Genomic DNA, 27,924 nt, shown 5'->3' with positions numbered 1-27,924 from the left:
TGCTGAAGCATTCTCTCACAAGCCAATGGTGTCTGAATTATTAATGGTGGTGGGGCAGGCAGGGGGAATTTAGTTCTTCCCGATAATGCACCGACACGAAGGCCACCCTTTGCAAAACAGCACACGGCACGAAGCCGAGACACATAGACAACAAAGCGTTCACTTGCAAGGTAACTTTACAGTTTATTACGATAAAATCCATATGGTATAATCATACAGAATTGAAACTATATCAGCTTTTGTAAACAACTTTGGACAGAAGCATCAATCAATCGATCAATTAACATATAAACACTGACTACATTGAAAAATGTATAAATTACAGGATGTGTGTGTAAACGTTCTTCGTTCTCTCTCCCTTCAACTCTTGTGGACTTTCTCTCTCAGCTGGCAGGAAAGTGGGGCTACAGTCGCAGAACCAGTCAAACCAAGCCACACTCGGCAAACTCAAACCAGGCCTTGCTGTAAACTCAAGTACCAACGAATTCTCACAAACACATGACTCAATCTCTGTTAAATGTTGCTTCATGAGGAGCGAAGATGTGGCCAATGCAGGATAAACTAACATTCAAGATTGTTTCATGAATACCAGTCATAGACAGTTCTATAACACAACAATAGGGCAGCACTGATTCCTGTAAATAGCTTCAGAGGTGATTCAAGAGTAGATTTGATTGATCACAGATTGAAACCATGAAGGCCATAAAAGAGACACAACCTGACTGTGACTAGAGAGGTTCTCCTATGAGGTAAAATATCAGGGTTCTATAGACTATTTTCTGTTTATTTGCATAAACTACTAGGAATCCATAGAAAAATAAACTTTTATTTCATTTTGTGAATCTTTGAATATACAAAATCAACTGATAGTAGATAGCAGTAGGTTTAGATGTTGGCCTAATGCCTCGTTATATTTCCCTGTTTTGAAATTAAGGTTCTCTTAAGGATGTTCCAAACCACTCACCCATGTGGCATCAATCCTTCTCATTATGATCTCTTACCATGGGTGAAAAGTTACAACAGAAACTGTGCAAAAGCTGGTAAAAACTCAAGTCTCTGAGTAGATTTGAGTCTAGATATCATACACCTGTCCATAGATGTAATAGACACAATACTAATGTTATGAGGTGTATCTGCTTAACCCATGTGTCAGAACCAAGTAAGGAAACTACTTCTTGTAGACACCTTTACCAACAGCATAAAATGAAAACCTGGAATCAGATATATCAAAATATAATAAAATATCTAAAATCAAAATAATTCTAAACATCATCTGCACTTTGCAATAAATAAACTCTTTAAACTCTTGAGCTATATGTAGATCTGTATAGGCATTAAGGTATTTTTTAATATAATCTGTGAAATGAAAATGGATTGATAGTAACATATGAAGGTAAGAGAGGTTTAAAAAGCAAATTACCTTTACTTTTTGTGCAATAAATAGAACACCATGTTATCATAATCTACTAAAGAAAACATCTCATTTAATTAGAACATGCAGAAGTTAACGGCACTGAAAGCAGCATGATATGACTAACCGGCTATGGGCAGAGAGGTCGGGGGGACGAGAAAGGACGTGATAGGCTTCGAAACTGGTCCCAGTATTTTGAGGGGTAGATGGCACTGCTTAAGACTTCAGACACATACAGACACTCACAAACAGGCCTCAGAACGCTTACAGATGAGAAACAGTAGTGTCAAATTACAAGCTTGTCTGGAAGAGTAATGTTGCTCTCATTCTGTGCCTGGCTGTAATGCACTCATCCACACTTTTTCTCACCTTCTGCCCCTTCAGATCTCACTCCCCATGCATCTTTCGACCTTATTTTGCTTTACCTCTGAGGTTCTTAACTCCAGTCCTGGGGAGGATCCACTGCACTGCAAAGTTTCCAAATCTGCTCCAACATATCTGATGCAACTCATCTGTTAATAATAAAGATGTTCATGAGCCGGATCAGGTGTGTTTGAGTTGGTAATAGTCTTAGGCCAAGAACATCTGCTTTCAAGGAATGGGCCTTTCGACTGACATGAAAAATAGCAAATCACAGACTATAGTTTTTGTATGGCGTGTAGGGCAGGTGACTGTTAAAAACGGTCTGCAACAAAAACAGACCCCCATTAAACAAAGTGGTGAAACAGTGGCCAGAAAATCCTGTGTTGGTAGCACCAAAGGCAGCATTGCAAAATGTTTATATACTGTATTTTATGCCAAAAGGCTCAACTGTCACAGTGTGCAGAGCCAGCCAACTGCTTGCTATTGATGTCTAGCTAGTCTTTAGCTTGATAAACAAAAGCCTGTTTTCTGTTGGACTGATAAAACTTGTGCATGATGGTGAAAGTGGCCAATGAGAGTGTAGCTGACGAATTTCTGCTAGCTGTCACCATCTTGTGGTAAGTTCGCATTGGCCTTGTAAAATCCTACAATTGTCATGTTATCAAAACTACCCAGTGTTTGAGTTTGGGTGGTCCTTGGCAACTGGTAAGAAGGTTTACTGTCCAAATGCACCATTACAGCATAACATACATCAGAAGGTCTGTGTAGCTCTGTGGGCGGAGCTTTTAAGGCTGAAACAAGGCCAGGGTATACTTGTAACTGTGCAGCTTAGTGGGTCCCCAGGACTGTAGTTGAGAACCCTCTTCTACCTCACTACTTTTTTACCCCTACATCTACTCCTTTCCTTGGCCCCTTCCTCCCCCTCTCTGCTCTCCACCCCCTTCACTGCTGTTCTCCTTCCAGTATGTCGAACAGAGCTTGCAGCAGCCGCTCATCTCTGTGCCGGTCGGCCTGGTCCCTGTAGAAGCTGTCTCTGTAGTGGTTGTACAGGCTGCTCTCAGGGCTGAGGCGCTCCTGGGCCTTGTACAGCTTCTGCTGAGGGATCCTGTCCCGCAGCGGGGGAGCCCGGCTGAGGGAGGCCACAGAGTGGGGGTAGATAGCAGGGCTCTGCCTGTTGAAGGCTGACTGGAGGAGGTGCAGCAGGGCTATGTCAGGGGTGGAAGCAGCCTGAGCCGTTCTAGGCTTCTCTTCTGGGGCAGGAGCCTGGGCAGAGGAAGAGGCAGCGAAGGGAGCTGGTGCACGAGACTTTTCCATTTTTTTGGGAGGGACAGAGGACTCCTATAAAGAGAGGAGGAAATAAAAAGTGAGATTATGTCAAGTGAAGTCAGGTCAAATGTATTTATGAAGCCTATTTTAAAGCACAGAAAGCGTTTGGTAAAGTCTACAACAAAAACAAATCCAAATGAAAACAGATAAACAAATACGTCTCAGAAAATAAATGTCAGAAAGGCTAAAATAGTATCAAAATAATAACATGAAAGAAAAAAATACACATTACACCAAACACACTCTGAAGAATAACTGCAGATCTATGTGAGCATCAAAGCTACCACTATCCTACTGCCTGACCCAATGTCCTGTATCCCAGATTGTACATTTAAATGAAGACAAACTTTTTAAAATTAAAAGTTTAAAATTTTAAAGTCTGCTCAACTTTTTAAAGTTAAACCCTGACTTTCATATTGTTTCATCTAGAGAACTGCAACTCCCTTTTCATCAGTATTCCAGACAAAACCATTTGCTCCCTTGGGTATGTTAAAATTCAGTCGCTAAAACTCCCAGTCAAAGTTTTTACAGTATAGCTAGCAAGTAAGAAAAACGTATACTTCAATTAACATTGTGCAAACTACACGTTCAGTCATCTATCACCGTATATTGCAGTCATTTCATGAATTTCAAAATTTTTATTGTATAACAATGAACTTTCGATAACACAGCACTGTTTAATGCAAAAGCTTTTGCTTTATAAGTACTTTTTGGTCACCAAATTACCACCACGAGTCTTATTTAGCACCAATCCAGCAGCACCCCACTTTTTGTGCTGGGGCTGTATCTCAAATGGCTCCCTGCTCCCTACATAGTGCACTATGTAGGAATTTAAGTATTGGATCCTGCATCCCAACAATGCAAAATCAGCCACATCCACACTCGATAAATGATGCACTATTTGGCTCTAGAGGCTAGAATTTCTAAACGTTCATAGTTAGCACACTATTTACGGAGCACAGAGCCAGCCTGGGTTTGACGCTACTTCTGACTGAAACACGAACATTTGAAGCATGTAATCCATTCAAGTGGCATTTTTAGACTTTTATACTGCTATTTTGTAGTTAATCGTACCGTAAGTATTTTAATTCAAGCCTGTGGTATTACTGATGGAGTTGTTTAGCCTGTTAGCTAGCTGACCAGCCTAGTTCTAGTTAAGAACATAAATTGCCAGCCCCTCAGTTTAAACAAAAATAGGTTACTTCATCAATATACTTGGTGGTCCACGTGAGAATCACGAGAGTCAAAGATTATTCCATTTACAGCACAAGGGTCTTTTTCGTGCCGTGGTGTAGTAAACATGACTCAGTTGTTGTGAGGTGGTCATAGGAGTGTGTATATCGTGGATTTTACAACAGCTTCAAACACGGCTCAGCCAATCAGATTTTAGAACCGGAACTATCCGTTTTGTAACACTTATTAGCAGATTGTCCTTGTAGATCTAGTGCTTGGCTGAGCACTAAATTACAAAATTGTAATAAAATTGTGTAAATGAGATTTTTTTTGACAAACTATCCCTTTATTCGCTCAAGGCTAAACCACAATTAAACAGTGGGTGCACAAAGCAATGCACTGTCACATAGTTACTACAAAAGAAATATTAATGTTCACGCGGAAGGTTGTGTGTATGTAGCTCTCACCTCCAGCATGTCCTCCATGTGTTCGACTCCTCTGCGGTCATTCTGCACGGCGTTGTAGGGCGTGTACACTCTCGGCTTCTTCATGTGCTCTGGCTTCTCAGACGTCCCGTGAAGAATCAGCTTCCAGCTCAGTATCTGCCCCTCGTTCTCCATTCGGCCCGACTGAGAGAGAAAGAATGGAGAGTCAGAGAGCTGCACGTGTGCTAACAGAGGAAAATGAAAAGGGAGGAAGATGTGCTGATATTTACAGTGTCAGTGATTTTTAGCGTCCAGGTGCCGGTAGGGTTCTCCCCCCAGGTGTGCACAGACATAAAGTCCCAGTTTCTGAAGCCATTAGAGGACGTGTCCCTCTCCCTCTCAGCCAGCAGCACTGTAGTAGTTCCTGATGACAAACAAGGGGTTTTGCATCCATTACAGTCAGTATGTGGTATATGTTTGTATGCACATGAATACAACACTGTGCACAAGACCACTGAGAAAATAACTGAACAAATCCATACAATGGCTGAGGTACAATCGAGGAGCAGAGGAACTAAACCTATGTTCTTCTAACCAATTCAGTGAAAACGTGTTGCTTTTTACTGTACCTTTGCTGTTTGTTTGCATCAATTCTAATGTTAAGTGCATTTATAAGCAAAAACTCATTCACAGCCCAATTATATTGTTTTAAACAGTTTTCTCAGGGCTTCTGATGTGTGAGGGCGTTTCACCTGAAGTTGAAGTGTGTTTGAAGACCTTAGCACACCTACATGTTAACTAAAACACTTTATGTACAGCTAATTGGTGATTTATTATTGAAGTATGCAAAATGCTATTAGTCTGCATTGAAGTCACTGTAGTTACTGAATAATAAGCCTTAGTATGAAATAAACCTGGAATGTAAAGGAGTTAATTCACTATTCTAGTGGCCAGTTAATTAACAGCTACAAACTAAATAAGGCTTAACAAGAGCATTACAGCAGCATTATAATGTCCCACTATACTGAGGTGTCTACTATATGTCATATATGGGATGTCTGGCTTGGTGGAGTACTGTATGTGTTCTTGTGCTGTCATGATTGTAACTACATGTATGAGCATGTGTCTCACCTGACGGAGATGTTAGTGTGATGTGTAAGTCTCCTCTCCTCGTGTACTCAATGCTGGCCTCCACCTGCACATGCTCAAGAGAGTCTATAGAGTTTGTCTGCCCAGCACATGCTTTAGTGGGAATCTCAATGCTGATCTCACCTGCTGCCTTCAGAGGCCTGAAACACAGCAAACACACAGGTTTCACATATAAACAAGACCAAACATACTTATGTATGTGTACCTTTGGGACATGTACTCTGATTTACTCTTCCAAAGCATAACTACGTTTGGCTCATGTTTCCTTGTCATATCCAGGGGACTATAATCCCTGCCCCAGTGTACAAGACATGAATGACAGGATTTCCCTGTCCAACTCACAGGGACAGAGATGTGAATCATATAATTCTTAAGGATTACAATGAGAAGGCATGGAGTCTGCTGTAAAGAAGAGTTGCTGACCGATTCAATACTCATTTTAACATGCATCCATCAACTTGGCTCTGCCATTTCCCCTCAGGGCCATCTTAAGGGCTGTTTTATTACTGTATTTGCTAAAGTGGTTTCTTTGATGAGCCCTCGGGTGGAGAGAGACCAAATGAAAACAACTGACGGCGCACTGACGAAATTCCCTTTTAAAACCCTTCAAAAAATGATGGACAAAGCTGTACCTAAGCAACACAGCCAAATACTATATTTCAAAATATTATACTATTATATATTTGCTATGTTCAGACTGGGATTTATAGAGCATAATGTTAATGGTGGTGGTGTGTTAGTGTGTGTTGCACTGGTATGAGTGGATCAGACACAGCAGTGCTGCTGGAGATTGTAAACACCTCAGTGTCATTGCTGGACCGGGAATAGTCCACTAACCAAAAATATCCTTCCAATAGAAGGACGAGAGGATGACCAACACAAACTGTGCAGCAACAGATGATCTACTGTCTGACTTTACATCTGCAAGGTTAGCTAACAGGGTAACAGGACTAACAGGGTAGGAGTGTCTAATAGAGCGGACAGTGAGTGGGTGTTTAAAAACTCTGTGTCTGATCTACTCGTACCAGTGCAACACACTTACACGTCACGTCAGTGTCTCTGTAGTGCTGAGAATGATCCACCACCCAAATAATTCCTGCTCTGTGGTGGTCCTTTGGGGTCCTGACCATTGAATAACAGGGTGAAAGGGGGCTAACAAAGTATGTAGAGAAATAGATGGACTAAGTGCACCTATACTGTAAGGGGAGCTGACAAAGTGCATAGATACAAGGAGGTGTTTCCATTTGTTGCTACTGGCTGCTTTGAGGGTGTGTTGATAAAATGCAAGCAAGTTTAGCTGTCTAGTGAAAGTGAATGTGGAGTTATAGGCTGGTTCTGTGAAGTCCAGCAGGCCTAATTCTGCTTTAAAAATTTCTCGCTGAATGTTTATGTGGGTTTTCCCAGCCACTGTAGTTGTTTCCTGTTAACTTCTGCATCTTTCCAACACTGATTTCAGCATGAAGCTTAATTATATGAGGCATGACGAAACAAAGTGCTTTAAATTTCAACAATCTAATTGGTTGGTGCTTCACATTTGCATAAAGTTCAGTAATTATCTGCTTCTTTTGCTTTGTTTGCCTACATCCTTCACCAGCTTTCTATGATAAATGCAACACATAGGGTTTACAAACAAACAACATGAATCTTGTTTTTATGGATGTTGCTATCCTGCAATGCTCAATAATTACAGTCTATGAGTGTAAGGCTGTACCTGGGCTGGAAGGTGTCGTCTCTGACTATGCACTGCTTTTTCTCAGGCACGTGCTTCCACACTTTGGGGTCTGCCAGGTCTACCAGAGCCTTAGCGTTCAGCAAACCGAAACCGAAGCGGCTGTTGACCATCAGCCCGGCGCCGTTCCTCTTCCAGCCAGGGTTGTTGGCCAATGGGTCAAACTCAGACGTCCACACCACCAAGTGCTGCAGGTCCCTCCAGGTCAGATCAGGACTGAAACCACACAGATAGATAGAGTTTCACTTAGTCTGAGCTTTGGACAGTCATACAGTACTGATTCCACAGCAGATCAATATCCCATCCAACAGACTCACTTTTCAATATTGAAGTAATTAGGCTTAGGTAAAAAGGTTCAATTACACATTTGCTATGCTTGGCTGATCTTGTATTGGACACCAGAATGAATATAATTTGCAGCTCTGTTGGGTGTCATTATGAATATGTTTAGTAAAAGATAGCACTATTATAAAGATGTCTTTACATACTTCTGTTCCAAAGCCAGGGCGAATATCCCAGCTGCCAGTGGGGCAGAGGCAGATGTTCCTGTGTGTGTCTCTGTGCATTCATTGTGCAAGTCGGCACTGGTCTGCAGCAGAAAAGCAAAGACAAAGGATTTAGAGCATGCAGATAAAAAGAGAGATGAAAGAGCTCATTAATAATTCACAGGAAAAGCACCAATGAGGAAAACTGCTCTATACAGGGAATTAGTACAGTACCATGTGTGATATAAATAATACCCCATTGGTATTGCTTTTACAGTGTGAGTGTCAGGCTGCGGTTAGACTGCAAAACTACTAAACCTGATTGGTGCCGGGATAGAACAGTGAAACCAGAGGGCTAGTTTAAAAAGGTTCAATACTAGGGCCAGAAAAATTCATCAGCTGATCTTAAGGTGGTGATTCAGCAGCAATGATTCAACAATATAGATGGTTCTAGTTCTAAAATCTGTTTCTGGATCTTTTAAAATAATCTTTGACTGTTATGTTGCTTGGCATCTGTAGCCTACTGTTAATGAACTACAGCTCTGTCTGAAACATAACAAATGCTGCCTACTCCGACAGTAAGAAGGCACCTAGTCATATCCAAATAGAGTGTTTGTATAAAAACGCTGCTTAGCTTCCTCGGTTTGGCTGTTTTTATGAAAGAAGTCTAGGTGTCTCCTTCGCTGCCTACATGTCCCATAATCCTGTGTGTCATTGCTGATGCCATTAGGAGAACAAATGGCAGAAGACACCAGCATGGGTACAAATATTTATTTGTGATTGTTTCAGCCAAAGATTTTAGTTCTGGCTATGTTCTGCTGTGCTAATTAAACTAATACGATCTAATGTTCAATGCTTAGGTAGCATTAGAGCTTCTTTCTGTGAGGTGAATGTTTAATTTATGTAAAATACCATATTTTGGGTTAAAAGAAAGATTTCTTATAAGAGATTTTTTTTGGTAAAAGATGCTAACACTAACACTAGCACAGCTAAATGCTGTCGGTATCTTCAAAACGTTGTGACATGTCGCTACCTTCTGAGGCCCTGACTTACGAGGCAGCACGGGCAGCAAGGCACTGAGACAGCAGAACTGTTTATTGTTATTATTGCTAAAAATGTCATGACCATCTTAATGTAATATGTAAAGATGTTTTTAGAATGCATGTGAGCTGCTTCTCTGTGATTCTAATTACTAATAAATAAGATTATTATTAAATATTTGTGTATTTTATTATATCAATATTACACTATTGTGTAAATAGTTCTTCCCATACACATTTTTGTATTATGTGTAATGAATAATCTCTTAAAGAACCAATGAATAAAAGCTGGTTGGTATAGTGCAGAGCAGAAACAGTGCTGCCCTCCACACAGCTGACTTCGGGGGGCCATAACATTATAAGTCTCTCTGAATAAGAGCATCTACCAAATGCTGTAAATGTAAGTCAGAGCTTTTCTCCACTACCACTAGTCCTAAATGAGGATTTCTGGTGAAGCTTAATCTGTACATGTGTGAGATGGTCGTATATCACTTACGATCCTCTGGTCAGTGTAGTCCCCGCTGCTGTAGGCCGTGGCCAGGGTGGACGAGCATTTCTCTGCGTACCATGGCGACAGGCCCTGCTGTGATGCGCTGCTGATGGAGATGGTGTAGATGCTGTCTGTGTAGCCGTCACAGTCACAGTTATCACCCTGACGTCCGCCGTTACCCGACGCCCAGACGAAGATGGAGCCCTTTCCACCTCGACCCTGAGAGAGCAAACAGGGTCACTTACAGAAGGGCTAAAGTCTGGCTTAGATCAGCATCTACAAGGCTAACGGAATTATAGAATTCAATGTGTAACCAAACCTCTGCAGCAGTGCTTATGCTAATGCTGCCTTGATGAGATATCAGAATTATCGTAAAAACACAAGTACCCAACATTAAAGTTGCACATGAATGTCCCTTTAATTGCAAGCTACAGAAACTTTTTCATCATGATTGAGAAAGGAATGGTATGAATAATTAATGCCAAACAATTCTTTACATCTCGTAGCCTCTTTCTGCAGGCCCCCTAGCGGCTATTCTCTTGGTGGAATGGAAATCGACTCTGATATTTTTATTTTGAAATTAATATATTTAAAACAATTACCTGTAACTGTAATCAGATTAACATAGTTCTGTGGAACTGTGTGACTCTGTGTTGAGCTGCTAGTGAGCAATGAGGGACGAAAGCCAAGGGGTGAGAACCCCCTGTTGTGAAAACACATCTCCACAATAAATATACTTTTAGAAAGTCATTCATGTGACTCGTTTGTTCACCTATGAGGATATCTACGAGGATCCAGTTTTGTTTCCAGTTTTGTAAATATTGTTAAAGAAAAGTAATAAACATTATTGCATTTTATGGCTGCTGTGACAAAATATTAATTCAGCTTACTTTTAGTGCTCACCAATTAGGCTGTAAATATTTGCTCACATCAGTCACCTGTGGTTGCATTACGCAATTTTTACAGGGAGGGGAAATGTTTGGAAGATACTGTCAGTTTAGCCAACTAGTCAACATTAGCACCATAACATCTTGATATATTCCATGTTTTAGACTACAAAACACTTCCTAGTTTACTTCTAAAGTGACTTAAATAACAATTAAATATCACCATCTGACAAGCAGGTGAAGGCAGTATATATGTACCCATCCCAAGACATGTGTCCTCACTCTGAAGGCATATTGACGCCCATGTTCCAGTAGTGCATAAATAAACTATAACATTGCTAATTCTACCACAATCAATAGTGGTACACATTCTTAAATAGGCCCACTTATCTCTCACCTTCAGGATGCCGTACTCAAAGGCCTTCTGAGCCAAGCGTCCAGGCCCCTCCACTGTTTTCCCATCATCATTAGGCCCCCAGCTGGCACTGTAGATGTCTACATGGTCTGGGTTAAACCCTATAGAGCTCGCTTCAATGGCGTCCGTCACAATGCCATCCAGCATCCGGATCCCTGAGGAGCAAAATGAGGTTCAGAGGAGTGATTAACCCAACCTGAGCTGACCTAGAAAACGTTCTTAATGGGCCTTGCCAGGTGCACCGTATGTGTGTGTGTGGTAATTTGGATGAGTGCTGTTATGTAATAGGTGCTGTGGTAAAAGCATACTGCCCTCTTAACTCTCTACATCCACCCGCCTCTATATTTGATTTTGACCTTGAAGGCACAGACTCTAAACGTTCTAAAGCATTCATAGCCTTTCACTATATCAGATAGGATACTCAGCTTTATGACAATGTTCATTCAGATACAATATTGTCTAAAAACGCTTTATACATTAGTTTTGCCTGGCCATGCAATCAGTAATAAACAATAAACAATAATTATTGCTTTACTTTAAACTGCTGGAACTCCTTTTTTTAAAAACATGTTATTTGGAACAATGTTAAGGGCTTCTTTATTTTTCTTTGTTGACTGGTGGCCTGTTCAGGGTGTTTCTTGCCTTCCGCCCAATGAACGCTGGGATAGGCTCCAGCACCCCCCGCAACCCAGTAAGATAAGCAGCTTAGATTATGTGTATGTGTGTGTTTTACTTTTTATTTTACTTCACAAAAGTGTTGCATACCGTCATTACTTTATGTGTTTTCCAGTCAAAACAGCCATTAAGTACAAGTTCTACGTTTTTCAGGCCAGATTTCTGAGGAGATTCCATAATGCACTTGCATAAGGAAGGTGAAAGTCAAAGGAAAGTATGTAAGGAAAAACAGGATTTTCCTGTCAAGAAGCACTTAATGAGAAAAGGAAATAGACAGAAAAAAAAACTTTTGCACTAGAACACCAAAACTGGACACCTGCAGTGTGGAGTAACCTTTTATGGACTGATGAGTTGAAATGTGTGACTGGGAAAATGCAGTCAACTTCTAAGACTGAACTTCGGAGGTGTGGAAAAATATCCCTGCTGATTACTATGAAAAAATGAAAGCAATTCTCCTGAAAATAGCAGAAGCTATAATGAAGGCAAAGGGTGGACACATTTACCCCTCAACATTCCAGGCCTAAAACACACTAAGGCTTATTATTCATTAACTCTAGGGACTTCAATGCAAACTAATGGAGCTTTTCTTAGATTATAGACTTTGGGCCTGCTGGTGGGCCCATGGCTTGGTAAGGGATTAAATGCTAAAATACATTTGATATTATATTTGATTGTTTAGAATTTTGTATAATTTTGTGTATATTTGTATCCTGCTTTTTACTGATGCTGAAAAAGGAATAACTTTTAAATGAAGGGTGATCTCTGACTTTAGCACAGAAGTCTAAGTCATGTGTCATCGCAAACAAACAATAAAATTATGGTTGTTTTATTGCATATATTTTGAATCCCATAACTACTTTTTCACTCACCTCCAACCTTAGAGTTGTAAGCCACTCCGACTCCACATTTGTTGTTGTCCGCCTGCATTGCAATCTCACCTGCACACCGTGTGCCATGCCTGAAGACAGAACAATAAAAATGTGTCAAGATAGATGAAATCCAGCACAATTCATTACAGTTCTGCTCTAAAATAAGGCTTTGTGATTTGGTTTTATGACTATCCATTCAGTATTCCTAATATCCTCATCTGCAATTCACTGTCTCATGCTTTATAGGCACAAAAGCAAGATTCATTGTAGGATGTCACTTATTTTCTCCATCATCTCCATCACACTATCAATGGGGAGCTAAATCTCCATCTAGAAAACGAGCTTCTTCGAAGGATCTTAGATTGCTGTACTATAAAGTGATGGATGGCTGCCTGCTCTGAGTATTTACCTTAGTTTTTTTATGTTTGATAACATTATGCCATTTAGAAGGTGTAATTTGCAAAGACGTGCTAATTGTTGGGCTGAATCTTGTTAATTGTTAATGACTGAGTTCTGTTTTCTCCTGGTTTTGCTTCCTCATTCATGTGAACTCTCTTTTGAGCATAAATGGACTGTTGACAAATTCTGTATTATACAAGCAATTACAGTGAAGTACCTTGAGTCTATTGACAAAAGAGTGCTCTGACATGGGTGGGTAAGAGGATGAGTGTGTTTGTGTGTGCATGCGTACGTGTGTGTGCTGCCACAGTATGAGTCACTCGCAGGCATTGTGTGTGTGAAATGGAGGCAGCTGAACTCATGGTGGGGGAAAATAATGAGTGTTTTCCATTTTTATTTCAGCACCTATGCCAGCCTCTAATTGCAGAACAGCTCAGCATTCATCCTGGCGCGCTAGCAAAGTGATTTTGTTGTGTGATTTGTTTTTTAAATGATATAGGAATTGCCTTATGGCAATGAGTAATCAGCTTCTCCTCACATCTCATAGGGCAGATATGATTTTGCTTAATGTAATGCACCTTCCAACAAATTATACACTACTGTTAAACAGTTTGAAATCACATTAAAGTTCCAATCTCATGGAAAACTACATTAAGAATTTGATGCAGTATGTAGTAACACTTTCACAATACAGCGTTCACTTCCCAGTCTACACAGTTCATGTATGGAAACTAAACTAAAAGGCAAAAAAGCCTGTCTTAAGTCTTTATGATGTCACAAAAACACATTTACATATCTCCATACATTAATTCACTCACACAGAACTTTTTAAAAGAGGCCCAATATAAGGCAGCCAATCAGAATTCATATTCTTATTCTAAGATATTAAAGATGTTAGAAAATGCACATATAAAATGAATTATGACTGTTTTTGGTACATAAAACCATGCAAGTGTCATAAGTGGACCTCAGGGAAAATCAGAAAATAGTGGAAAATGGGCCATTGAATAAGTGTTGTTATTTTGTTCATTAATAACTATATAACTACTAGTGTGTAACTATAGTGTAACACCCAAAAAAAGTGGTTCCAAACTTTCAATGGTAGCGTATAGAAATAATTTCAAATATAAAATCTAGACAAAAGGTATTTTGAGATGTTTTACTCAAAATTTTAGTAATTTAGAGAACACCAAGAGGCTAATAATTAAGGCTATAATCGTTATGTTTTTCAATAATAACTACATAATACATGTACATACTAGTGCATAACTATAATTTAACACCAAAAATGCCAGAGTGTATTTTTAAATATTTTATTCAATACTTTATGTGATAGGGAACTCCTAGAAGTGATAAAATGACAAATCATACACTACATTTCATGATGAATGGAGAAATAGAAATGCTCCAAAATCACTGGTAAAAACATTTTGCTTCTATTCAAAGTTAAAAAAAAAAGTTTTTCTTTTTCTGTAAAATTATCATTTGGTTTTGTTGTTACATCAATGTTCTAATCATTTTAAGCATGTACCTCTTCAAAAAATGTATTATTAAAAACCTTTTGAATGGAGGTTCCACACTTTTGAATGGTATTATTTCAGTAAGTTGGAGAACATCAAGAGGCTATTAAATGATAAATACACTGTAATTATCTATTTACAATACTTATATTGTTAGAATTATCTAATATCATATGTGCAATGTAAAATGTATCAAATATTTGCCTCAAGATTTGTTTACCATTTTTGAGATGCAACCTCACTGGACAGCTCAACATGCTTGGAGGAGAACACTGACCATCCTTCTCACCCAGAGACAGTAAGGCCAGTTATGCTCTCTTGAGCACCTGGTCACAGATGACCATGGAAAACTCACAACCTCTTGATGATAAGGCCAACTGACCAACAGCAATTACCAACATTATATTAGAACCAGGTTATACTGTATCTGCCCCAAAATATGGGTTGATATTTCTAAAAACATTGATTCCAAACTTTAAACAGCAGCATATGACCCCAGTGATGCAACACAGACTTAGCTGGGACGCAGTGTGGCGTGCTTCTCTAGGTTTCCGTTTTAAGTTTAGGGCAGCCAAACTGTGTATGTATTGTAATCCTGTTATGTAAGAGTGGACGAGGGAAACGTATAAGAGGGGAAGTGGATTACATGCGTTGTGTGACGGCGAGTTGACCTTTCTACATCACACTTGCTGACACTATCACCAGCGCCTTTTAAACACAGCTGTCATTGTGGCTGGGCCTGGACACGTTACAGCACATCCGATAATGGCGATCCCTATATTCCTGTCATAATTCTAGATTACCACTTCCTAATCCTGGATTGTGGCTCTGTGCCTGGGTGTGCATCCACTCACAGGACTTTCTGCTCATCCATCTGCAGACATGAAAGAATTATGACCGTAAGGCACTCACTTGTTCTCATTGGTGGAGTCGTATCTGGGGAAAGGATCGGGGTCGTTGTCGTTGAAATCATAACTGGCTGCAGGATCCTGGAGAAGAACAGAGAGGTTTTATATTTAAAACAGCAAATTTGATGAATTTAGTGAAGGTAATTAGTGATAAACACTCAGGACTTAATCCCTTAAATTACTATGAATTACTATGAAACTATAAGGTGTAGTGTAATGTATGTAGTATACAGCCACAGATTCTTTTTAAGGAGTATTCACCCAGTCTCTATTTGCTGCATCTGTAGATTATTATTATTATTATTATTATTTAATCATAGCCATTGCTTCACCTGCTTTTCCCCTTTTCTGTATTTTAATATTTTTACCTAATTCTCTGCTCATATTGCTCTTTTGTTATTGTTTGCTATCCGGTGTCAACCAGAGGAGGATGGGTTCCCCTTTTGAGTCTTGATTCCTCTCAAGGTTTCTTCCTCTTGCTTTTAGGGAGTTCTTCCTTGCCACCGTTGCCATTGGCTTGTTCATGGGGGCTTCGAGCTGGCTTTTTCTGTAAAGTTGCTTTGCGACAATGCTTGTTGTACAAAATGCTACATAAATAAACCTTGACTTGACTTGACTACCATAATAATAATATACCATTATATTTTCCTGTACTTGAAAAAAACCCTGGCTTGAAACATACTTATAACTGAAGCCAGCACGATGGTCTTTTAGCATCTGCCCATTGACTTCTATTATAAGTATTGTTTGAGGTAAGGGTTTTTCTGTTCTTTTACTTAGTACAAGGAAACATGTCAAGATTATTCTCAGTGGTGTTCGACTGTAAGCTACAGATACAGCAGATAGAGATTACATTGAAAAACACTGGAGTATTCCTTTAATCCAGCGGGTCACAATTTTCTATAAATATACACCAGCAAAAATAGACTTGATTGCTAGTTGAACATACAGAGTGGGCTTTCTGGCCACAGATTAGACCCCACTAACAGTGCCATTCACTAGCCTGCATCTGTGACTGGGAAAGCAGCCCATAATGATTTTGAAGTGTAATGCTGGTCTGAGCCAGAGGCTGCGCAATCGAGACACTAAAGGCTTTCTGACTGAGTAAAGATAATTACACACTGTGGCTCCATCTGTGTGGAGACCCAGCCTCACTCTTTCAGTCTCTGCCCCCTTTAGTCTCTGTGTGCATGTGTGGTCTGTCACTGCGACACATCTATTCACTATCACACACGCATAAAGCCTGCACTCAATTCAAAGCACCTCCCCATCAGCCTCTGCAGTTTGTAAACAACTACAGGTGGAGGAACTGCCCATGCTGCAACACAGTATGTCTGAGTGCTAATAACTGGCATATATATTCTAATGGTTACACATATTGTGCCATATTTGCTAGGCATAAACCGACAATTCAGCCACCGAAAATTTTCATACTAAAAGATGAAATAATTCTCAAACAACAGTTCCAAAGTGCAAAATATAACTTCTTAGATGACAATGCTTTTTCTTTTGTTGAGGATGTTGGACTTTGTGGCACACACTGTACATAATACAATAAGTCTTTTTATTTATTGTCAGCTTCTTTAATTCTCTTTTCTTGGACCCTGAATTTCAGTTTCCACCAAGAATTTTCATTTTGGGTCATTAGTCTTGCATGACAAGACATGATCTTGTATTGGATCTGGGGACAACCTTGGGCTAATGTGGGTGGGAACATGTACTATGTACTAGGATAGGAACAAACAAAGTGTGAAATCTGTATATCAATCGAATTGTCGGAGCTCAAAGTAGAGCACAATGGTGTCCTTGTCAGCACTGTCAAACACGCAACAAGCCTGTCACCAGCTCATGCATGTACGGTAAGTTAGTATGGCTGAAAAGTCGCCCCCAAAAAAACTTCAATAAAGCATGCAGATGTGTGTTTCATGTGTCGACCACATTACATGAGGTAAACATTTCAAAGCAAAAACACATTTCCCCTAGTTAACAGTAGCATGTTGCTAGCTCGTTTTGCTTGCATCAGTGATTGTATTCCAGATGACTAGAGGAATGTGAGGTGGGTTTTAGAGGGGGCTGCCAGCACCATCAGTTTAACCAGTTGTCCTCAGACATGTATTCTCAATACAAGGTTATGTCTGGCCCCTCGAGACTACACTAGTAGTTGCATTTGTAACACTTTTTGAGTGTTTGTTTTATTTTGAGTTTGTTTTATTTAACCCTTAGAGCTCTAAACTAATCCTCATTGCTGCCTTCACTTTTAAGCACAAATTGGACACATTACAGTAGAGATGCACATCAATGGAACCTGGAGAATCTAAATCAGAGGTAGGGATTAATCATCTCTGACTTTCAGTGTAACACGCCTTTTAAGTACGTAAATTACAAATGGAACCTGATTTTTTGTATTTTCTTAAATGTAAACACACCACAAAGCTTTCATTGCAGAGCCCTTAACTCTCTTTACTGATATTTCAGGCTCCTTCAGCGCGAATGTCACGTATATGTGAGCTTAACGCTAAACATGTTCATCAGACGGCTTCGCACACAGCGGTGATGGTACTAGATGTCACTATGGATAATGTCTTGCATGGTTGGGGGTAGCAGTCACCATGGAAACAGCTGTAAGGTGTTGTGGTGGTGGAGTGGGTGTTGCTATGGTGACGCTCTTACGTAATTGGGGTAGATGTCGGTGTGGTTCCACTCCAGGCCATCGTCCAGCACGGTGATGACCACGCCTTTGCCTGTGATGCCTTTCTTCCACACGGGGATGACATGCAGGTCCAGCTTCGGTAGAGATGGAGACGTCCGCGTGTCTTGCTGAAAGGGGGGGATAAAAAGAAGGTGAGAGAGAACGAGAGAGCGAGAGAGAGAGAAAGGGGAGAGAGAGAGAGACAGTGTTAAAAAGAGAGAGATAAATATAATGCAAGAGAGAGATAGAGAGATAAAAAGATGAATGAGAGAGAGATTAAAAGAATGAGACAGTGAGAGAGAGAGATAAAGAGAAAGAGGGAGAGATACAGAGGAAGACAGAAATAGAACAAGAGAAAGAGAGAGGGAGAGAACAAGAATAAAATAGAGAAAGACAGAGAAAAAAGATGAAGAGAAAGTGAAAAGGAATGAGAAAGAGGGAGACGAGAGAGAGAGAGACAGAATGAGAGAGAGAAATGAACAAGTGAGAGACAAAGAGAGAGAATGAGGGACACAGAGATAGAGAGAAAGCAAGACAGAGAGAGTAAATCAGCACATGAGCTTCTTTTAACTACACTCTAAGAAATGATGGTTCTTCAAGGGTTCTTTAGTCAAGAAAATGGTTCTGTATAGAACCATGAACACTCAAAGAACTTGTTGCATGATTAAAGGGTTCTTTGCATCATGAAAGGGATCTTCAGATTGATGGTGAATGTGCTGTAGATGATTCTATATAGAACCTTTTTAAAAAGGGTTCTATATAGCACCAAAAAGGGTTCTTATATGATTTCGATGTCAAGCTTGTAACAACAGAAGAGCCCTTTTTTAACAGCATATTCTCCATCAATCTGAAGAACAACTTCACAGTGCAAAGAACCTTTTAATCATGCAAAAGGTTCTTTGAGTGCTCATAGTTCTATATAGAACCATTTTCTTTACTGAAGAATCCTAAAGGCCACAATCGATTAAATGGAGTAGAGACAGTATATACAAGTCCACACATTTTCAGTTTAGTGCACTGGCCTCGTTTTCAGATACTGTGCTGTTTGCCTGAAGATGTGTCTCTAAATGTGACCATGCAAAGGTAATGAATTGAATTCTGCGTATGTGTATCCATCGATCCATTGACGTTGTACAGTCCACTTTTGTCCACTTCCTTTAATAAAAAGGCTCTCCACAAACTGCATCCATTAGCAACACTCTAAAGCAGAATGCCTCTTGTTTAAATGATATAATCTTCCATGTTGACCTTTCTAGGCTCTATTCACTGTCCTTCCACGGCAATGAGAACCAGGCTGTCACTGGCCAGGTAATTAACCATTAGAGAGAGTGCTGAAGAGCGAATTCAGCTATACACAATATTGTCATGTCATCTGTTCAGTAAAGGCCAGATAATGTATGGAAGCTCCACATGGAAGGTGGGGGACATCATTAGCATCAGTGTTTTAATTGGTTAATAGACTGGGAGGGGGCATAGAGAGGCAGCCCAGGGGCCCTGATGAGTCAGAGGAGGAAAAGCAGGAGAAAAAGGCTGGAATAAACAGCTCCAGGAGGCTGTAGATTTATGCATAGACGCAGCACAAGCACCAACCCCTCAGCCATGACTCATAGCTGATATCTCCCTCCCTCTCTCTTAAGCAGAAGGAGGAGGTGGCTAGAGCTGATGGTGGACGTGACCACACATATGAAGATTTTGGATGGTCAGGGAGGCCACTGCCCTGAATTCAGAACAGGGTAAGAGAATAATACAATTAATCAATCTTATTTTTTTATATGTATATGTGCATATATATATATATATATATAAGTGTTTTATCAGTGTTTTTACACACACACACACACACACACACACACATTAATAAATATATATAGAGATAGATACAGATACAGATGTATACATATGTAATGTTAATAAGCTGCTGTAGAATTTAATTTACTACTTTTATTTATTATTTATTATTATTTATTAATTTATGGAGATGAGTAAAGCAGTGGAGAACGCATGACTGTGGAAAAGCCTATAGCCCTATCATACTGTATCTCTGGAGTTTTCTTCTATGATGATTAGCTTTGAAGGATCAGCATGCACCCAAACACACATTCATATTCACCACACCCACCCAATTACAGCCTGTGGCACTCAGCCTGAAATAGAGAGAACTGTCTTATGACTCATCTCTGATAGAATTATCAAGCATCCTCTCTAAAGAACCATAAGGTAATGCATTCGCTATGCAGTCACCCCCCCCTCTCTCTCTCTCTCCGTCCCTCTCCTTCTCTCTTTCTTTCTCTCTTTCCTCCTCCATGAATATCCATCTTTTGCTCATGCCCTTCCTTCTTCTTAGCACATCCTCCGTCTCATCTCCATACCTCGCACGTCATCCTCCCTCTATCGCTCGCCCCCTCCCTCTCTATGCACCACTGCACTAGAGTGCCTCTCTAAAGAAACCAGGGCCAATGGCGCACAAAGACACGCCACGAAGACTACTTATGCAAACAGGTCAAGTAAAATAAAGGTTAGAATTCTCTATTTTTTATGTGAAAATATTTACAATGGTTAACTGATTCAGGTCACTCAAGTTCTCTGAAAAGAATGCACTTAATTATAAAATCAACATTATGCCATTATAACATCCCTTCTCTTCTTCCTGATAACCAGGTTTTGGAGCAACTTACTAATTAAAAAACAGTACATTTCAAACTGTGTAGACATGTCTTTATATTTATGGACATATCTGTCTGCAGGTTTAATAGATTTCAACACTATTTCTAGTACTGAACAACATCACATTTAGGTGGTTACAGTATTGGTTCTGTTTAGAGTGTTTGTTTTCACTACATGTTTGAGCCCTAATTTCCAGGGTTTAGGTTTTCTGGAAAACTACACTCTTACAAAGGTGCCACAAAAGGATCTTTGAGATTCCCACAGCAGTGCTGCCCAAGAAGAAACAGAACACAGCATAATGTTGTAAAATACATTTTTAAAACTCAATATGAAACCTACCTACCTTGTTCATTCAAATATTTTGTCTTTTTGGCCCTCAACCAACCACAAACATGTACTTTGGCACCCAAAACAAAAAGGTGGGCACCCCTGCCATAGAAGAACCTTTGGTAACGCATTATTTTGAGTGGTCTTTTTTAAATGAAACAAACACTCAACACTCTCAGTAACATGTCAACAACATATGAAGGTTAGGATCAGGTTCTGGGTTGAGGTTAAGGTCAGGGTTAGGATTAGGGCCAGGGTTAGGTGTTGGGTAAGGTTAGGTTTTGTGTAATGGAAGTAACATATTAACAATACATCTACTTAATGTAAGTAATGTATCAACAGAACATCTTCAAGATATTGACTTCAGTGTATTCAGATGCTGCACTACTGATACTTCACTGATATGTAGTTGATGTGTTACTGATAATCTGTAAAGAGTTTATTAATCATCTACAATGGACCACTCGAAATAAATAAAAATAAATGTTACCAACCCGTTTTTGGCTCCCCAAAGAACCATGCTTGAAAAAGAGATTTGTGTGTGTGAAGAGCCTTTTGCAGGTTTAAAGAACCTCCACCTAATGTAAAGGTTGAATACCATTTTAAAGGTTCTTCCTGGAAATTTTCCATTAAGTGGAGGATCCTGTTCTCTAAAGAGCCATCCATTAAAAGGTTTCTTAGGGAACCAAAAGCAGTTCTATGACCCTTTGCTTCTGCTTTGTTTCTGCAACTGGCACATTCGGTAATGAGTAAATTGATCCTCATTCCATAGGAAATCTCATAGTGGCTACCAGTGAAGGGAATGCAATGGAATTATTATTGTACATGAACAACAAAAATTCAGCGACTGTGGCTGTGGTCCCATTCTATTGGCGATGCTTTTCTATTCTCTTCTATGCAGTGGAACACACCTGTGTCAGCAATAAGTGCACTTTAAAGTAGCTGAATTCACTGAATTGAAGGGCTGTCTGGAGACTTTTGGACAAATAATGGCACCCCTAAACACTGCTATCACAGCATGACAGAAAAGATACAGATACTCTGCACAGACCGAACCGCTGAGAGGAAGCTGGGCTGTCAGGCTGATTTGATGATGTGGACCAGCGTATGACAAAGCAAGCAGGAATTTTATGACCAGTTCAATTAGAATTGCCCAGACAAAGAAAGCAAAATGTGTGCTTTACGGGTGACTCAGATTTTCTAATATCCTGTTTTTCAGTCATAAATGAACGATATAACAGAAGGAGTCATGAGCAGGAACATGTGCAAACACGCACACACACACAGAAACACTCTGAAAAGAACAACACAACAGAAGAATAGTGCCGCTAAAGAGCGATCTGGGATAATACGCACATCTAAAATGAATCCATCAGTTGTAAAAGCATGGCGAGCGCTCCATTTGATTAGAGTGGGTCACAGCTCAGGCTACGAGCGGATGTAATTCATATCTGGGAGAATTGGGACATTTGCATCTGTGCCCATGCTTCATGGCTTCTGTAAGATAAGCCCACAGTGCTGAAACAAATTAGGACTTTACATTTGATTGCCTCTTCTGTTGTTTTGCTTTTAGCGCAGGCTGCTTTTCTCCTACATATCCAAAGGCATGCTCAATTAAGCAAATGCACTTTTTGGCAGCTTATGTTCTCTTTCTCCTTCTGTCTCTCTATCTGTCTCTCTCTCTCAACCTCTGCCTCCCTCCCTGTCCATTTACAAACAAAGCCCATGTTGATAGCGATGTATCCAGATTGCTGAATGAGGAACAAAGTCTATAGAGCCACAGATTCATTAAGGCTTTGTGTGCTTGGCCATAAAAAAGATCCCAAAGCGGAAAGAATGATGCAACGCTAAGTCCTAATGCACCATTGCTGGACTTCAGCAGCTCAGAGCTCAAACCCAGAGGCTAGATTGGTCCAGTAATGAAGAAATCACCAGGGCAGCCACCAAGAAGCTGGAATCCACTCAGTTTAACCGCTCAGACAAACAAGCACTCTGCGCTGCTGTGATGGATGCTCCCATTTGAAGGATTGACTTTTTCTCATTTTGATTTATGTCTGTTCATTTTCTCCTAATTTAGTGGTAGTCACTTATCAATGAGGAGGGTCTGTCTTCTATTGACAGCAGTATGATCAATGTGGAAACTCGCCTATTTATAAAAGCTGGACCTACAGCACTGTCAAACATCTCAACACTCGCTGAACACCGACCCTGTGTTCTCCAAAAGAACACCAACAAACCAAACATTGAGCTGGTCTGCCATATCTATGTTTGATTGTTGGGGGTCTCTAGAATGTTCTCCTTCATTCACACTGTTCAACAATGTTCTCTTTTCATTCATAATTCTCCCTCATTCCTATTCAATGTTGCTTTCCCTATTACAGTTATAGAATCTTCTTCCCTACTGTTCTAGAATGTTCTCTGCCTATTTACAGTGATCTAGAATGGCTTTAACTCATCCACACTATCTAGAATATTCTCTCCCCTTTCACCCAATTCAGTAATGTTCTCCTCCATTCACAGTGTTCTAGAGTGTTCTCCCTTATTCTCACTGTTCTTGAATGTTCTCACATTCATACTGTTCTATTATCTAACTATTCTCTATAGTTCTGCTTTCATTCACACTGTTCAGTAATGCCCCTCCCATTAATACTGTTCAATAACGTTTTCCTTTCATTCACACTGTTCTAGAATGCTATCCCCTCATTCATATCGATCCACAATGTTCTCTCTTTGTTCATAATCCCCCCCCCCGTTCCAGCTATTCAATAATGGTCTCCCTGTTACGTTATAGGATGTTCTTTCACATTAACACTGTTCTAGAATGTTCTTTGCCTACTTGCACTGTTCTAGAATGTTCTTTGCCTATTTAGCATTTGATATGCTCTCCCCTTCCACAGTATTCAATGATGTTCATTCACACTGTTCTAGAATATCCTCTCATCATTCATACTATTCAATAATGTTGTCTCCCATTCATATTGTTCTACAGTGTCCTCCTTCATTCACACTGTTCTAGAATGTTCTCCCCTTTTGACGGTGCTCTAGAAAGCTCTCCACTCCACTTGATGCTGGTCTAGAAAGTTCTCTCCTCATTCACACTGTTCTAGAATGTTCTCCCTACTCACACTGTTCTAGAATGTTGTCCTCTAGAATTTGGTCTAGAAATCAGTTCTCATTTCTGGACAGTATAAAGCCAAAACCCAACATCTGAATGTTGCTGTTGGTTGGGGAATGTTGGGTCAGTATGTTTTGAGTCACCCAACTGACCTATCGGTTAGTTAGAGTTAAGATTCTCACAACAGTTGCTAAGACAGAATGCATTTGTGGGTGAAGCATGGGTAGGTCAGTTGACTTGCTCGGCACAGAGGAATGGAATAGAGCACAAGGAAAGAGTGAATGGTCTATTTGAATACTCAAACTCACCAAGTACCACTGCTGGTTCCACATAGGGTCATCGAAGAGTTTGTCCACGGAGCAATCTTTACATTCACCCCCCAGTGGAGCGCGTTTACTCCGCTTCTTTTCATACTGCTGCTCTGCCCAAGACACCTTGAGGGAGGCAATGAAACAGAATACCTCAAACATCCATACAGACAGGAGACATGCTTATATAAATCATTTAAAATGGTAAATCATTAGACATTTTAAAACACCTTAGATTGACCACTCACAGGCCAACAGATGAGACTATATAATTGTTTTCAGATAGGCATTCATACTCATCTCAGAAACAGCAGGAAAAGACATGAATGGAAGCTCTTACTCTGTCATCTTCTGACAGCCTTTTGGTGATGTGATCTGCACTCCTTTTGGTCCTGCTAGGATGACTGTGATGTTTGAATAAATAATGGTTTTCTAGCACCCCAATCTGTGAAAAGGAGACAGAGAGAAAGAGTGAGTAAGAGAGTGATAGAATCTTTTGAAAAAGATGGTTCATTTTTGGAGCTAAATTAAGTTTGATCTAAGTGACGTAATTCCATCTGTCTGGTCTGGTCGGCCTGGCTCTTCCTCAGCCAGACACACAGCAGGCCTATTTGTATTCCTAACATGTACAGAGGCATATTTTTTATTATTTTTCCAGTTATTCCAGCCCCTGGTATAGCTAAATATTACAGATGTGGTCCTCTTTCTTTTGCAAATTGATAAGGTTTATCATGATTCTAGTTTTGTACATCTACTATTTTCCATTTTTTTAAAGCATATATTATTTGTACACAACAAACCAAAAATTATACAAAAAAATGAATAAACCTGGCGTTATTCCAATTTTGCAAGCAAAATGATGAGCCTCAGCTGGTTAAATGTGTCTGTGAGATTTATGTTTCCTGAGGTGAAGCCTTATGGCATCATACTTCTTTTGTCAAATGTAATAAATAATAACTACATAGAGACATACCATAAAATAGATGTTACTATTGAATTTATATCTGCATATTGAGAATTCTCAACATGTCATGTAGGCCTATATATACAGTGCTGTGTAAAAGTCAGAGACCACCATTTCCTTCATTTAATTTCCAGTCAAAATGTCCATTAAGTGGACATTATTCATTTTCCAGCTTTCAGAAAGCATATATTTAATCGTAAATTGCACAGAATAACTGAATACAAAATCAGTTTTTATCAGCAGTGTGTCCATACACAGCTTCCATTCTTTTGCAGGAGACTTGCTTTTATTTTGGCAAAGAAATCTGCAGGGATATTTTTCCACACCTCCAAAGTTCAGTCTTAGAAGTTGGTTACACTGTCTGTTTCTCACGAGCCCAGATCTGAAGCAAAAGCTGTGCTTCTCTCTCTCTCAAAGATAAAATCTTTAAGAACGGTTTATTTGATGTGACAGTTTTGGTGGTCAATCAGGTCTTGCATTGTTGTTTGGAGTCATCTTCTATATATCTTTTAATCATTTTTTAAACTTCAGTTTTGAAAACTCCTGTTTTCTCACTTTTTTCCTTTTGCAAATCTAATCTCCTCTGGAATATCTTATGAAAAAATTATATATTTATATAATGGCTGTTTTGACTGGAAAACGGTGGGCTGGCAAACTGACTGTTATACGGTAACAAAGGCATTTCTCTATGGTGTTCTTTTTCAATGTATGTTCTTTCCCAGTGTTTCACAAACATCTGCTTCTGGCTGACGTATGCAAACCAACGTCAGCAGCTGTGCCTCCTGCCTCTGGTGAATGAAAGCACATTCTCTGAAATCAAACAACACAGCACAAAAAGACAGATCTTCACTAAGACCATTTAAAACTCTACTGTGATGTTCCAATAAATGAATGACTATAAGGAATTGCACAACATATGAACCAACCTGTGGAATTCTTCTGAACTCACTGATCATCAGTGAGTCATCATTTAATGCTCTTATCCATTTTGGTAATTCTTATGACACAAAAACACTAGATCAGATTTTAAGAAAAAAAAAGGTCCAGCTAAACGGTGTTTATGATTTGCTTCCCATATCAATTCACACACATCATGTAAACAGATCAAACTCATCAGAGGTTCAGATTTTTATTGTGATACATCATTCTGACCCCAAAAGCAAGAGTAATTCCCACCAGCCAAGCTAAACTGGCAGGGTACAGCAACAGATTGAGCTCCTCGATCACAAAGCCATGCATTATAAAACCCCATGCATATGCAACAGCATTGCGTTCCAGCAGATTTTGGAGTCCAGCTGTAGCCTTTCAATTCAATTCAATTTGGATAGCTCTTTTTACAACATTGTCCCAAAACAGCTTATGGGTTTCAACACAGCCCAATGGCTTCAAATGAACCCAAGAATTTCAGCACAACTCAATGGCTTCATATCAATAAAAAGGGGCAAATTCCATTCATTTCAAACCATAGCTTTAATTCAATGCAAATGCTTTAACTCAACCCAAAGGTTTCAACTCACCCAAAGGTTTCAACTCAACCCGAGACCTTTAGCTGAACCTAAGTGGTTCAATCCAACCCCAAGGCTTCAATTCAACCCAAAGGCTTTAACTCCACCTAAAGAATTTAATTCAACCCAAATGCTTCAACTGGACCCAAAGGATCGAACCTCAAACCAACATCAACCCCAAAAATACTTCAAGTGTAGCTTCAACTCAACCAAAGGGTTTCAACTCAGCTCAAGACCTTCAGTTGAACCTAAGTGATTCAGTCCAACCCCATGGCTTCAATTCAACCCAAAGAATTTAACTCAACCCAAAGGTTTCCAATGAACCTAAGTGGTTCAATCCAATTCAAATGTTTCAGGTAGACCCGACGAATTAAACTCGACCCAAAACAAAACTTGTAGAGCTTCAACTCAACCAAAGGGCTTCAACTCAGCTCAATAGCTTTAGTTGAATCTAAGTGATTCAATCCACCCCCAAGGTTTTAATGCAACCCAAAAAATTTAACCCAACCCAAATGTTTCTACTGAACCTAAGTGGTTTAATTCAACCCAAGTGTTTCAACTGGACCCAAATGATTAACCCAAAAAGCCTCAAGTGACGCTTGAACTCAACCAAAGGGTTTCAGTTGAACCCGCGCGGCACTTTGCCTGGCTTACTAGGTTTTCCTACCTGTCTGATTAGTTCGTAGCCAAGCTCGTTGGCGATCGCTCGTGCAACGTCGACCCCTCCGGGGATCTCCACGGCCCACTCGTTGAGGTACTGCCGGTCGGAGGCGTTCACTCCTTGGCACGGCAGCGCGCTGAGAACCGTGAGAGCGCCGAAAATCACCGCAGCAGCACATCGCACTGCCATCTCAGAGCAAAGAGCAGCGCTGGAGAAACGGGGGCGCGTGCTGACTCCTGGGTGAGCAGGACGCGAGATGCAACAACTCAATAAATAAATAAATAAATAAGTACGTAAATAAGCAAACAAATAAATAAACCCAGAGCTCAAGAAAGAAAGATCAGATCCGCTCCGTTTGACTTTGGCATGAAGGCTCGAGGGGAGGCTCGCGCTGCAGCGTGGAGGGGAGCAGTTGGAGCAAAGCGTG

At 40.0% G+C, this 27,924-nt stretch overlaps 1 protein-coding gene across 1 annotated transcript; it reads right to left on the bottom strand.

Moving 5' to 3' along the window:
• Window positions 1-158: 158 nt before the first annotated feature.
• Window positions 159-27,924, bottom strand: pcsk1 (proprotein convertase subtilisin/kexin type 1). The gene is made up of 14 exons (XM_036588520.1): window positions 27,504-27,924; window positions 24,708-24,812; window positions 24,368-24,493; window positions 17,935-18,081; window positions 15,269-15,345; window positions 12,438-12,526; window positions 10,876-11,048; window positions 9,598-9,810; window positions 8,065-8,165; window positions 7,559-7,792; window positions 5,830-5,987; window positions 4,989-5,122; window positions 4,741-4,902; window positions 159-3,112 (listed from the first exon to the last, which is right to left on the bottom strand). The coding sequence occupies exons 1-14, from the start codon at window positions 27,684-27,686 to the stop codon at window positions 2,717-2,719; spliced, it is 2,298 nt and encodes a 765-aa protein (XP_036444413.1). The 5' UTR covers window positions 27,687-27,924; the 3' UTR covers window positions 159-2,716.

The sequence above is a fragment of the Colossoma macropomum genome, unplaced genomic scaffold (genome assembly GCF_904425465.1).
Source record: "Colossoma macropomum unplaced genomic scaffold, Colossoma_macropomum, whole genome shotgun sequence".
NCBI lineage: Eukaryota > Metazoa > Chordata > Actinopteri > Characiformes > Serrasalmidae > Colossoma > Colossoma macropomum.
Note: the sequence above shows the minus strand (reverse complement) of the source record. Positions and strands in the feature narration are given on the sequence as shown.